Source organism: Mus caroli, chromosome 6, assembly GCF_900094665.2.
Source record: "Mus caroli chromosome 6, CAROLI_EIJ_v1.1, whole genome shotgun sequence".
Lineage (NCBI taxonomy): Eukaryota > Metazoa > Chordata > Mammalia > Rodentia > Muridae > Mus > Mus caroli.
In genome coordinates this window covers 32,563,844-32,578,820 of record NC_034575.1, presented here as the reverse complement: position 1 = coordinate 32,578,820, position 14,977 = coordinate 32,563,844, and the positions used below count along the sequence as shown (strand labels likewise).

The window sequence follows — 14,977 nt, the reverse complement described above, 5'->3', positions numbered from 1 at the left end:
AAAAAAAAAAAAGAAAAGAAACTAAAGGTTACTCTTTATAGTCTACCCACGGTAAATATACAGAGAGCAGATGCACCACATCATGTGTGTGCTCACTCACACACACGATAAGTTAAATTTAATACAGGTTTTTATGCCTTAAATAGAAATATTTTGCCATGCCTAAATATACCAAGTTTCCTAGGAACATACACAATCCCTTCATGCCTTTGTAGCCTTTCTCAGTTGGGATTCTATGAGAACTGTGTCCTAAAGCCAGGGTATAAACTGTACATAATTGAAGAATATAGAAAAAAAGGAAGAGAAATTCCATTTTCTATGGATTCTCTCTTTTATGGGGTTGGGCGGAAGAAGTAGATAGGGCCATTTATATTTCAATATTCTAGGTCAATAGTTTTCAGATGGTACATAAAGAACTGGGTTTCTCCCCCCCCCCCCCCCCCCCCAAGATAGGGTTTCTCTGTGTAGCCTTGGCTGTCCTGGAACTCACTTTGTAGACCAGGCTGGCCTCGAACTCAGAAATCCGCCTGCCTCTGCCTCCCATGTGCCGGGATTAAAGGCGTGAGCCACCACGCCCGGCAAGAACTGGGTTTCTTAATGTAATAAAAATAATTTATATTGTGGAAAGCAAATTTTAAAAAATTTATATTAAGTTTTCCTTAGTCTGATATAAGCATGAAAAAAGTATGCTCTACCAATTTAAAATATATATTATAAAAACTGAAATGATTCTAGTGATTAATAATATAATCATTAGGAAATATAATTGATCTCAACTAAAAAAAAAAATCAAAGAAAAACTAAAAGTTTAATCTTGTACATAATTCCTTCTAACTAAAGTGTGTAGAAAGTTCACAAGTGTAAGTGTTTCACGTCTGGTTGCATGTATGTCATGACACTGAGCCGACCTGAGCTTGCAGGGCTGGAGAGCGCTCAGTAGTTAAAAGCCTCAGTTGTCCTCCAGAGGACTGGGATTTCTCTCCAGCACCCACATGGCAGCTAACAACTATCTGCAACTCCAGTTCCAAGGGTGTGATGCCCTCTTTTGGCTTCTAAAGGCATCAGACATTCATGTGGGGCACAACACATGTGCAGGCACAGCACCCGGACAGGGAAGTCAGCAACACCACACTCTTATTTTCTGCCTTTAGTCAGATTCTTTTAAAAGTCCCCTGTCAAAGTTCAAGATCCTGAAGATTGACTATATTATTAATATGCTCAAGTAGGCAGGTGTGCTGTTCTGCCTCTTGTGCAGCTCTGTGGGCCTGACCCTCCAGGAACTCGCCTCCGCTCATACTGCCCCCACTCTCGTCCCCATGTCCCTCCTTCCTATGACATCCTCCGCAAACGTTTACCTTTAACATCAGAACCCAGAGCAACATTCTTTTCTATGTCCAAATATTCATAATTTCTAATTTTACTCACATTTTATTTCTAAAGAATAAGACTAAGCTTTCAGAAATAGCTGATAAACCAATAAACCCAACCTTAAACTTAATCCAAATTTACTGCCAATTTTCAGAGGAAAATTAGTACAGATTTTACATAAACTTACATCTGGAAGAGAAGGAAGATTGTAAGACCCTCCCACTGGTGCACTCAGATCAATCATGGGTGAACTAAAAGCTTTTCCATCATACCCAGCTGCACTTGTGATTGTGGGACTGGACGGAGTGGAGGAGGAGCTGCTGGCAGTTGTGGGCGGAGCCTGTCCACTGCTGATCTGCCACTGGAGAACCAAGATGAGAAGCAAAATGAGAAATGTAAATCCTCACTCTTTTCAGACATCACAGATAAAAGGAAGAGTTTTTTCTGCTCAAATGTTATTTGAATGGAAAGAACAGGGGGAGAGAGAAAAGGAAGCATAGTATGTGTGTGCATACGTGTGTGTTAATAGTACTGAAAAATAAATAAACTTTTTTTTTGGCAAAAAATAATTAGCATATACTAGAAAACAATTTCACATCCTTGCAAAATATATAAACATATATATGAATTGTATAAGAAATATAAACATAATAAGAAAGCAATTTCTTTGAAGTAAAGCTAGAGAATTGAAAATATTCCAGTTTCTTTTGGCCCTACTGGAAATGCCTAAAAATAATTAGCCACAAACCAGGGCTGTAAGATGTTTATACTTCTCTTTCATACTTTTCATATATGAATTATACTTCTCTTTCTTACTTTTCATATATGAATAAGTAATTAAGCCTTACTGAGGAAAGGCCTCTCATTCACACTGGAAGTTGAGATAAACACAAACTAAGACAATGCTAGGTATGTTGAAGGATACAAAATTGAATCATGCTGCTTGCTGTTTGGTTGCTTCGGAGCAAACACAAAATACAGTATAGATGGATAGTTAGATTAAAAGGGCAATATATTTACAGAGACAGTTTGGAGCTAAGACAAAAGGATGGACTATCCAGAGACTACCCCACCCGGGGATCCATCCCATAATCAGCTACCAAACCCAGACACTATTGCATATGCCAGAAAGATTTTGCTGAAGGAACCCTGTTATAGCTGTCTCGTATGAGGCTATGTCATTGCCTGGCAAATACAGAAGTGGATGCTCACAGTCATCTATAAGATGGAACACAGGGCCCCCAATGGAGAAGCTAGAGAAAGCACCCAAGGAGCTGAAGGGGTTTACAACCCTGTAGGTGAAACAACAATATGAACTAACCAGTACCCCCGGAGCTCGTGTCTCTAGCTGCATATGTAGCAGAAGATGGCCTAGTTGGCCACCACTGGGAAGAGAAGCCCTTTGGTATTGCAAACTTTATATGCCGCAGTACAGGGGAATGCCAGGGCCAAGAAGTGGGAGTGGGTGGGTAGGGGAGCAGGGCAGGGGGAGGGTATAGGGAACTTTCGGGATAGCATTTGAAATATATATAAAGAAAATATCTAATAAAAAAAAAGGCAATATGTACTAAGGCAAGGAAAACAAACTGTCCCCTATAAAATTATTTCAATATTTGGTGTACTTGAAAAACATGACTACTCAGAATAAATCTGGGGGCGGGAGAACTGAAAGCTATCCCAAGGTCAGTCGGCAGAAAGCTGCCCAGATACACCATCATTTATATATGGGTGACACTGGAGAGTGACGCTCTGAAACACGGTGTTCTGAAAAAAATCCTACATATATATGTATGTGTGTAACTGTAAAATGTACACACAGGAACACATGAACTTGGGTGTGAATGTCATCTTTAGCACCTTCACACTCAACATCTTTATCTTATTCCTACATATTTTTCCTCCTCCCCTTCCATGAATAACGAATCACTGTTGCTGAGTAACTTTCTGGGGTTGTTATCCATGTACAAGATAAAACACACAGAAATGAGAGAGTATCTCACAAAAATTAGGTAACATGATAGTTTCTTACTAACTAAAAAGTATATCATTACAGGAACATGGTCTAATTTGGTAAATTTATGCATAAAACTACTTTCTGGGCCAGTGGGATGGTCGGTACATTAAAGCAATCACTGCCAACTGTGCAACTAGCTGCAGTGAGAGCTAAAAATAATTATTTGGTAAGGTCATAAATTAGGAAAATAAATAGAATTTGATGCCAAGCAACAATTTAAACTTTTACTTATAATGGTGAAGCAGATACAAGTATGAATTTTTAATTATTATTAAATGAAATATGGAGATGTTAAATCAACTCTTGATTATATACACACTTCAGAGTATGCAAAGACTCCTTGATTACAAAGCACAATATTCTCACCTCCACCTACTATCTACATGTAAGTTCCTAGGACCTGAAGTACAGAGAGGCACCTTGAGAGAAAGGTAACACACACCTGTTTTATGGCCTGTTGAGCCAAAAAAGCCATTTGCAAGGGGTTGGGTTTTATTGTTGTCTGCCGAGGTACATTCTGGCTTGGTGAATATCTCAGCTGCTGAGGATAAGGAGGAAGAACTGGTCCATTGGGCTTAGGGCTGTGATTCTGAAAGTTTATTAAGCGTGGTGGCGGATGCTAGAAAAAAGAAACAAAAGCACTGCAGTAATAGCCTCCCAAAGAGGCCAGATCATTACTGTATAAACTCCCAAGGATAACAGCTCTGCCACAGAAGTCTCACTAAGACAAGAAGCAATGAATGGGCTCACTTAGAAAAGGGGAAGGAGGAGGGAGGGAGATGAGCAGGAGAAAGCATGTCTGACACTGGTGGATGGGGAAGGCTGGGTAGAGAGGCATATCTGCTGCATCTCCTGTCAATGCTGTCTTCAAACTGAGCAGTTTTAGCAAACCCCACGCTCACATGCCAGTCTTTTTGACCATTCGATTGTGTTCATAGTTGGGAACTTGTTGCTTCTTTGTTCAAGACACCATAACTGCATTTATGATCAGACTTCCTAAAGAAGCAAGCACCTCTGTCCCTCATTCACAGAAACAAGTGAATCCTTTTTTTTTGTTGTTGTTGTTGTTATTGGTTTTTTTGAGACAGGGTTTCTCTGTGTAGCCCTGGCTGTCCTGGAACTCACTCTGTAGACCAGGCTGGCCTTGAACTCAGAAATTCGCCTGCCTCTACCTCCCAAGTGCTGGAATTAAAGGCGTGCGCCACCACTGCCTGGTGGCCAGTGAATCCTTCATGTGGCCACACCAAGACAGCTATAGAGTGCAGCTCTCACCCAATTCTTCCTACTTTTGGAATTTATTCTCCTATTCTAAATTAATTGCTTCTTTTCTCCCTCAGTTAAGAATGTATTACGGAATCAGAGAAAGGCAGATCTGTCTAGTGTTTCTAGACCAACTGAAGTTCCAAGATACAGAGTGGAAATAGCATTGCTGAATAACCGCATAAGGGAACAAGCCAGAGGCCCTAGCAACTTTTTGATTTCCTATTAAAAACTTGGGACATGAGGGTTTTACACCATGAAAACACAAACAGAAAACAGAGGAATTACAGGAGAGGTTTTCTAAATTTATTTAAAGGAAAAACATACAAACATTTAAGGGAGAACAGGTATTTCCTGTCACCTTAGTCTCATCCTTTTGGTAATTGCTCAACACAATAATTCAACCAAAAACAAACAAATGAACAGACAAAAACCCCAAACACCAAAAAACAAAACAAAACAAACTGTCACTTGACCCTAGGGCACTGGACTAAATTAACCCTGTCTACTTTTAAGAAGCTTTCGGGCAAGGATGGCATAAGGTGTATTCTCCTTGTTTCCTGAACTGCGACAGTTGGGTTAATTTATGAGAACATTTTGACAAGCTCCACATATTACTAAATACCAGATATCCTAAAATAAGTAGCAAAACTAGTGATATTTTGCACAAATAAAGTAATTCATTCAAGAATTACAAGATGAAAAGAAAGCAAATGAGGAAAATAACAGAGCTTGGTGAGACTGCAGGCCTGGGCACTGTGAGAACCAAGGCTGTAAGTCAAGAACAGTGATAATCTGTCAGCGTTCTCAAATGAGCAGATTATCCACACTGTAGTGGTGCAGACTCTGCAGCACTAAATCAGACGTCTATCATGTCTGCTCCACTTATTTTGCCACATAATAAAGCATTCCACCTTTGCTGCCACCTGGCTCTTTAAGAAGGCCAGTGACAAGGCTCATCTTCACAGGAAGAATTATGAAACTATCATGTGAGTGACTTTAAAAGCACAACGCTTTCAATCTACTTGTCCGTAGGACAAATGGAGAGTATGATCTGCATACTACACGTAACTAGAAACACAAGGCACCTGCTTTTAGAAGGCAGTGCACAAAAGGTACATGTACAGAAGCTGATGGAAATGAAGAAACTAAAAACATAGCAAGAGGGTAAACTGACAGCAAAAAAAAAAAAAAAAAGAAAAAAGAAAAAAGAAAAGAAAAAAGTGGAAATGGGTGTTTAGCAGATTTAAGAAGTAGTAGGAGAGAGGACTGGTGCTCACAGAAGGCTAAAAATAAAAGGGAAATTGTGAAAAGTACTTCTAGGTTAGAAAATTAAGTTGTACAGTCGAGACTTTATATAAATGACAGCACTAAATGCTATAGACAAAGCAGGCTGTAAGCTTGCATGTATTTGTCTGCCACTGCAGACATGAATAAGTACGGTCTTCACAGGTACTGAGTTATCATCCCCTTTATAGAAAGGCAATTAAGGTGATGGGTTTACTCCGTAGTGGTAGAACACGTGCTTTCCAACGTGCAGGGGTCTGGGCTGTGTCCCAGCATTACAAATGGGCAAATAACAACAAAAACATGCTGTATGTCTGTAACTCTCAATTAGCGTTGAAGAATTCTTTAAAAGCTATCTCATGTTTTGTTAAATTGCTAGTAAAAAGGCTATATATCCTAGGGTTGGTAAAATCCTGTAAAAGTCTGTTCTCCTAACTAACTAATGGTTTCTTTTCATCAGTTAGTCATCTCTGTATTAGCCCTGTTTCCTTTTTGCGTTTGTTGCTAAGACAGTTTGAGCTAAGTTTTCTTCTTAAGTGTAATGAGACTTAGCATAGTTTTGCCCCATGTACATGACTTTTATGAAACTCCAGCTCATTTGTGTCATTTACAAAATCATTACTAACCCTTCTGTCCAAACAGGAAGAAGATAAAATTAACGGAGTTGTAAGTTCTACAAAAGAGACTGAGGCACCTCTATACCAAGTCTTTATTCATCTAGTATGTCCTATCTAACCTGAACAGAACTGGGTTAACTAAAAGTACACAGAGCAAAAAAGCAGACTAGAGGGACTGGAGAGATGACTCAGTGACTAAGGCACTTGCTGAGACCAGTCTCAGTAAGTAAGTGGATGGCAATGAGGGAAGACACTGATGTCTGCCTCTGGCCTGCACATGTGATATGTGCATGCTCACCTGTACACATGAGGACATGTACACAGACACTTGATCACCACACAATGCAAATACATATCAAAATAAATAAATAAATCAGAGGACTGCAAAATGACAGACTACCACACATGTAATAGGATTAGGGACAGTATATGGATTTGCTCAGGAAAAATTAAAAGGCTGAAAAGACAGGATTCTAATGACTGCCTGACTTTCTCTGGTGAATACTGTCCTAGTTTCTAGAATAAAGTGTAGTTTTCTAAATACTGCCTCCAAATTGATTCTCATAGTATTGCTCAACCTGATGCACCTATAGGACTTAGTGAGACACACACTTAACATCGACCAGAGGCATAAGTCACTTGGGAATAGAATATTTATTCCTTGCCAGAACTGATGACAATGCATAGAGATTGAAAGTAGATACAGCAAATAAATCATTAAATCAGTTTGGAGGTAAGCTCAAAGTTATGTGTTAGATTAAGGATCCTTCAATGCAGTCAATTTTAATATGTAGATGGTGGCAGTGTGTGGGTTACTGTAAGCTGCTCAACACAATTACTCTATAGTTATCTAAGTTAGGACAGGCCTACTTCCAAATTTACCTGATGAGAGATGGAAGGCTGCTGGATGGGCCCCTGCATTCTAGGGTTTGGTAAACCCACAGGTGCTGGCCTCCGTTGCACCTGTTGCCTCTGAGCCATTACCTGTTGCTGTATATGCTGGAGTCGTAACTGAGCTAGGCTGATCTGTGTTGGGAACTTGGATAACTGGTTGGAAGGTAAACCACCTGGTGGCTGTGAACTCTGTTCCACGACAGGATTCTGCTTAGGCATTTGTGGCTGGCTCTCTTTATCCTCGATTACTAAAGAACCTAATTAAAGAAAAGAGAACAAGATAAAAATGTTTGGTAATTGGTGAAATACCACATATTATACAGCTACTGAGATGAACTTCAATTGCCGAAGAATTTTGGACACAGGATCCTATAAACTATTAAAAATGGAGGAGTCCCAATGAGGTTTTTATTTATATTCTATAAAAACTTAACTTATAAAATTTTCTAAGAATACTAATTTATTTATAAATAATAAGACTTTCAAGAACAGCCCTCCTCCAGTCTGTGCTTTGTATTTCTATGTAATTTTTTTTTAAAGTAGGGTAGATCAAAGTGTTTGATTCCAGTTCTGGCTATATATTTTGATAAGCAAATGGCCACCTTTATGTCTCATGTTGGCCTGCGGGGGGTGGTTGGGTGGGGGTCCTCTATCACCTAGTCTCCCATGGTTCTTTTTTGTTCTTCCTTTGTACGGATGACATTCGTCTAAGCCTATGTCTTCCTTCCCCATAGTAAGCTGTAAGAAAAGCACTGGCTCCTCCAGCTGTTTCCTTTCTCACACAGAATGTAGTCTTGAGGGTGAAGAGCAGTCATGTTTGATGATTCTAAAAGAAATCCGGGCACCAAGGTGCCATCAAGGAAATGCTGGCTGTGGGGAAAGTCTCGGGGCTTCTGAGCTTTTGCTTCCCCTCACTTCCCTGGGAGAAACTGAGAGCAAAGAGAATCCTTTCATACACTTAGTCGCACAGCAAGAAGTACACGGAGTACTTCTCTGTATGTTATCCTTCAACCACTTACAGACACACTCCCTATCTGTACATTCACACAATTTAGAACCTGACCAGGATAAGAAAAGACCTAAAACCCAAAACAAATTGAAGGGAGGAAAAAAGAAATCTTCTATTCGTAAGATAAAGCAGTTGGGCCACAGGCGCTTGAGCAATGGTTTTAAAACCTGTTGTCAGCCTTGTGACATGGTGACAGTGCTGGCACCTACAAAGCTACTACGGCTTGCAAAGTAAGAAGTTCAATAATAAAAGGCAGGATGGGGAAAAGAAAGTCACATAATAACATGATTTTATGTTGGGCAGGTTGACTACATAGTCAAGGTAGGCTGCCCTGAACCACAGGAGACCTTTCTTGTCTTACCCCACTCTATCCCCACTGCATAAAGCGTAACTTGGGGCTAGAGAAATAGCTGAGTGGTTAAGAGCACGTGCTGTTCTTTTGGAAGACCCAAGTTCTGTTTCTAGTACCCTTGTTAGGCAGATCACAACCACCCTGCAACTCCAGCTACAGGGGTCAAATGCCCTTTTCTGGACTCTGCAGGTACCAGTATACGGATACACACACGAACACATAGGCACAAGGCTGTTCACAAGCTGCATGGGAAGTGGTATGAAAAACATTCTAAATACCAAAAACCAAACTGACTTGGCAATGTGGGTTAATGGTAAAGTGTGTATGCACCTATGATCCACAGCAACACACACACACACACACACACACACACACACACACACACACACCCCAAGCATCAAAGCCCACATATCACATACAGTTAAGAGGAAATACATTCTGATATAGACAGGGGTAACAATACAAATAGGATTCTTGGGGTTGGGCGAGATTGCTTAGCAGCTGCTCTTCCATTCCCAGCACTCACATGGCAGGCAGCTCACAACCCTCTGTAATTCCAGCAGGATCTGGTGCCCTATTCTTGACTCTGTGGGCACTGCACATACATGGTGCACAAACATAATTCAGGAAGATTCCCATACACACTAAAAAACAAAAATGCAAGCACAAACAGGATTCTATGGGGGAGAAGAACTCCTAAATCCCTAACTTAAGTACCCTGTAAGCAAATGTATTTTCATATCGTCTCAAAACAAGTACTGTACATTCATGCATTTGTGTACCATATGCATATATTAATGACACACTGTTTTTCCAGTGAGTATAAACAAGATAATGAATAGCAATGCTATGTTCAGTAACATGTCAAGACCAAAACAGTCATGTAGGGAAAATGTATACAATGGCCTACCCAAGTTGATAATATTTTGAGCCCAGAAACTAGGATCACAGTGAAACTGGATGGTGTTGTTGGTCACAGGAGAAGCATCACACCTTGCCCGAAGAAGGTGCCGCAACCTGTATGTAATCTACAAGGAAGCAGAGAGAAAAACATTAGTGTATTTCTAATGCAAATAATGTGTGATAGACTCAGTGAATTCTTAAAATAGTTTCTGGTTTATGTGCAAAGAATCTCACTGGGGTTACAAAATTGGTCATACAAGCAATACAAACCAGAACTCCTGAGGCAGAGGCAGGAGGAGCTCTTGATTTGAGCACAGCCAGGTTCTACATAGTTCCAAGACAGCAGGACTATGTAGAGACCATGTCTGTTTATTTAAACAGATAAGTAAACAAACAAAAAACCAAAAACGATGGCCACCCAAAATTTCCTGTTCAAATGTAACAATTTTGTGGTATGACTCAGATGTATTATTGCTTATTGAACTATAAAGTATCATAAAATTAAAACTGTCAGAACATGGTCTAAAAACAGAGTCCTGTCAGAATTTTGAGCACTTGTGAGAAAACTCCAAGAAAACAAGACAAGACTTTGAGACCTAGTTTCTTCAAAACACGGTGTTGTTCTTGGAGGGTGTGTTCACCCTCCTCCCAGGAGTAGCAGACAGGAGGGAGTTTCTGTCAGCTGTTGGTTTTCATGTGCCTACATGGAAAACTGTGTTTTTGTCATATGTGGCTTGTCCTGGAGCATCTTATTCCTGTGACTCCTGTCCTGTCCTGTAGTGTACAGACTGTCTGATGCTCTGGATGATGCTCTCTATTGCATGAAACTTTAATCCACCTCAGATTTAGGCTTCAACCTCCCAGGCTCACTTGGCCAAGTAAAGCGGCAAACAGAACCAATGTCTACAACTAACCACACTTTACAAAATATCAGCTCAGATCCATGCACTTACTGCACTCTCCCTCCCTCCTCAGCTCAGTTCATGCACTTACTGCACTCTCCCTCCCTCCTTTCCTTTTCCTTTTTCTGTTGTCGTTGAGATTTACTTCTTTTATGAGTATGGCTATTGTGCCTGCATGTATCTGTGAAGCACTTTCATGCCTGGAGCCCGCAGAGAATGGTACTGGATCTATTGGGACTAGAGTGAGAGGCAGCTGGGAGAGGCAGCCACATCAGTACTGAAATTTGAATCCAGCTCTTCTGTAATAACTGCCAGTGCTCTAACTGCTGAACCATCTCCCCAGCCCTTTCTTACCTTATTCTTTTAAAGTACTCAGAATCTCGACTTAGGGAAGGAAGGAAGGAAGGAAGGAAGGAAGGAAGGAAGGAAGGAAGGAAGGCACTGTAGAGAATACATGTGAATCTTAGATCATGAACTGGCTGGTTCTCACTACTTCTCGCTGTGGGCCCTTACAAACAGCCATGTTAAAATCCCAAGCTATCTCACACTATAGACTGTTTTCTATGCTACAGCCACCTATACCTATTCTTTCTTCTTTGACATTGCTGTCCCAATCCGTGACAATTTCAATACTCAACTAGGTGCTGGGGCTTTGAGCTCCCTCTGGTGTGAAAGTAAAAGTTCCTAGCAACTTTGCTCTTAGAATTTTCCCGTTTTTCCACCTCATTTTGTTCTCCCCCTGCCAATACTCAAATGCAAGCCAGTCACTACAAGCATTACCTTACACACCCTCCCAACTCTCCTTCATCTACACAATTACAAGTACTCCTTCTTCCCAGTGACCTTTCCTCTACACAAAGCAAAGCAACTCACCTGCATCTTTCTGTCTAAACTTAATGGAACTAATAAAGCAACTGCCCTCACCTCAAATATCTGACCAGCTACTTCACATACGGTTGCTATCACACGACATCCCGCTAGCTTATTTGCTTTCATAGTCCCTTCCTTTAACAGACAACTTCGAGGGAGCTGAATTTCCTTGTGCTTCTTTAGAGAATTCCCAACTGTGAATTCCCTGAGACAGGTGATGGCTTTCCATACACACACCCATACCACTACCTCCAGCACCACCAGCACCACTGCGACTATTCTTCTAATGTGTTTAGTGGGGTGATAATGGTCCTCCCAGGAGATCCCCACAAACAACAGAAGCTACTGCCCTTGCTGAAGCCATCATACAATTTGAACATAGGAGTATAGGTTAAGCTAACTTGGTAACCTCCTCCCTGAGTACTACACAAACTGCCAAGGGGAAAAAGCAACCAATCCCTAGCTATTCAACAGTAAAGCCAGCGAGCCACTGCAGACCTGTTAAGCTGTCAAGCTATCCAAAGGTGCAAAAGAGGCATTTAAGTCAGTCGTCTAGCTGGACTTAAGGCTTGCTCAACAGGAGGGAATTCACAGCTGGGACGGTAACCTGTGAATATGCCTGCTGTTAGGTAGCTTCTTCTACACATGACAGAGAAGCATCACCAGGAAGACACAGTTACTCACGTAAGACTTGTACAATGACAATAGCAGCTGACATGCCAATATGTCATGGATAGAGGAAATTTCACAAAGTCCCACCTCTAGAGTTACAGATAAGCAATGGCTGCCAAGAAATAGAGTATCAGTTTTCATCAAGGCTAAGTTCTCTAAGAGATTACCCAATCCAAAATGGTCAACCCTAAAGATAGCTACATTATTAGCAACACTAAATGGACTCAGGAGGTGAGTTTATGTGGTGTGTGTGTGTAACAACAACAACAATAAAGGAAATAGCCATGAATTTGTCCCATGAGTTGGGACATGGTAAGAGCTAGAAGAGTGGAGATAAAGGAAAAACAGAACCCACATTTGAAAATCTTTTAATTACTGAAAATAGGAATAGAGAGGGTCTAGAGAATAGCTCACAGTTCTTGCTACTCTTGCAGAGACCCAGGTTCAGTTCCCAGCATCCTTATGGCTCACAAACATCCATAACTATAGTTCTGACGTTGGGTAGCAAGCATACATGTGATGCACACACATAAAAGTGGGCAGAACACTATATAGATAAAATAAGCTTAAATAATAACAACAACAGCAATAATAAATACAGTAAACATGAAGAGGGGCTGAAGGGGGTTCAGCAGTCGTGCACTCGGTGCTTCTGCTGAGTTTGGATCACATCCAGTGGCTCACAACTGCCTACAACGCTGGTTCTAGAAGCTCAGATACCTCCCTTCTGGTTTCTACAGGCACATGCATACAAGAGCACGTGCGCGCGTGCTCTCTCTCTCTCTCTCTCTCTCTCTCTCTCTCTCTCTCTCACACACACACACATACACACACACACACAAGAAGATAAAACAAGAAAATATTCAAAAGAAAGGAGAAAATGCAGGCAATAATTTAAGAAAGTTCATGAACAAAAGGATTTTATTACAAAAGAAGAAAAAAAGAGAGAGAATACAATAAATATATCCAAGCCAATAAACAGATACCAAAACATCTCACTGGAGACTTGTTTCTAGTGGAGTGACTCCAGGCAGGAGCAGGCACTAACTAGGCTAAGCTCTCATCCTCCTATTACTCCAACGCTATCTTGGAAAGAGATAGCAAGGCCCAGCTCGTTTGCCCCTTCTTTCCTGTGATGCTCATTAGGTCGACAGCAGGACTGGTTTGGGAACAAAGTTATTTGAATGATTCTCAGATGACCCATTCACCAGTACAATGCATTGTGGAATACACAACAAAGTTAGTTTATTCCAGACAGTTTAGTTTGACATGTTCCCAGGGCCAGTCTGATGCTGAGCAGAGATATAAATTTGGGTGCCCATTATGAAACTCATTTATAGAGCAGGGCAATATAGTTACTCCATGGGGAGGCACAGCAGGTCCTGAGTAATCCACTGTCCATACTAACTATGGCTTCTCAAGGCCTATCTCTATGCAGTCATACACTGGCCTCAGTCTCCTTGAACCTTTCAGCTGGATGACAGAAAAAAGGGCATTCCATCCCCCTCCCTGTCTCTCACCAGAATCTTATCCCAGGTCTCAGTGGATTTGGGGGCTGGGAAGGGATGTGGGAGTGTTCTGACAGGGGAGTATGACAATAGTTATAGTAAGATCCAGAGACAAAGAAAAAGAAAGCAATCTGCTTCCCAAAACAATAAGCTTAGGCGTGGCCTTCTTAGGATGGCTCCTAATTATAGCAGCACAATTATACAGTGGGAAACAGGACTTCTGTAGCACCAGCCTGCTAGGCAAACCCCAGACAAGCTAAATTCAGGCTGTTTTATGTTGTACATGTATTTCTGTGCTAACTGTCATAGTAAGCCTCTTTCTTCCTTTCCTAGTTTGCGCTCCCTCTGCCTGTCGCCTCATCACCATGCATGGCTCTAAGCAGCTTTCTTCTGCAACATTCTAGCATGAAGCATTTGGCCTCTCCTGTTTCTGTGAAGAACTGACCTTCCTTCTGATCAGACCACTCCCTCCATCATCCAGCTGGCTACAGACCCTTCCTGAGTGAGCACTCCCTCCATCATCCAGCTGACTGGAGCTTTTCTCTACCCCTGATTCTGAGCCACTTGTGTTCTTGTGATCACCCTTAACATCTGGAAGGTTTAGCACTTCCCATCTTGTGCCACTAAAATGCAGCTCTTCAAGGGCAAATCTGTTTTTCAACTGTCCCTCACCATTCAGAATGTTGTCCAGCAGGTGAAAATATTAAATAAGTAACTGCTGAGTAAGTAAACTGTCTGCACATTATTACAATACCTCACACAACTATAATAAACCGACTAAAATGTACGAACATACTTTGGAGTTCATGTACTGGGCTAAGTTAACAGCACATAACACGATGGACCCTCTGAACCTTCCCTGTGTTTCACTTTTTCACTTAGTCTCACTCTAACAATTCTGATTATAAATCATACATGAAATGTTAACATAGACTGCCAATGTCCTCATAACTTTTACCATTTTCTGAAGCACAACAAATTACATTTTATTTGTCTAATAATAAAACTGGAGGCTACAGATATAGCTCTATTGGTAGACAGCTTGCATAGTAAAAAGGAAGCTGTGGGCTAACTATAAACTGGGTATGGTAGTATGCACCTAATCCCTGCATTCCAGAGGTGGAGGTAGGATGATAAGAAATTCACACTACATAGTAAAGAAGGTCACCTTGGCCACAAACACACACAGCAGTGAAAAAGTATAATGTAAGTATTTTTCAACATCTATTTTTACAGAATAAACTGGGCCAACTATCATGAATTATCTTATGTATTTTTTTCTTTCACCTTACATGTTTTCTTTTTTTTTTTTTTTTTAAAG

The 14,977-nt window shown here is 40.9% G+C and overlaps 1 protein-coding gene across 3 annotated transcripts in view; it reads right to left on the bottom strand.

Moving 5' to 3' along the window:
- The window catches only part of Trim24 (tripartite motif containing 24), a 105,712-nt gene that overhangs the window by 12,677 nt on the left and 78,058 nt on the right, over window positions 1-14,977 (bottom strand). For 2 of the 3 annotated variants that reach the window (XM_021164255.2, XM_021164257.2), the window contains exons 8-11: window positions 9,712-9,829; window positions 7,429-7,697; window positions 3,825-4,001; window positions 1,556-1,729 (exon numbers count right to left, since the gene is read on the bottom strand). In XM_021164255.2, coding sequence (XP_021019914.1) covers window positions 1,556-1,729; window positions 3,825-4,001; window positions 7,429-7,697; window positions 9,712-9,829 — 738 coding nt within the window. The remainder of the gene's footprint in view (window positions 1-1,555; window positions 1,730-3,824; window positions 4,002-7,428; window positions 7,698-9,711; window positions 9,830-14,977) is intronic. The other variant, XM_021164256.2, reaches the window with a different exon arrangement.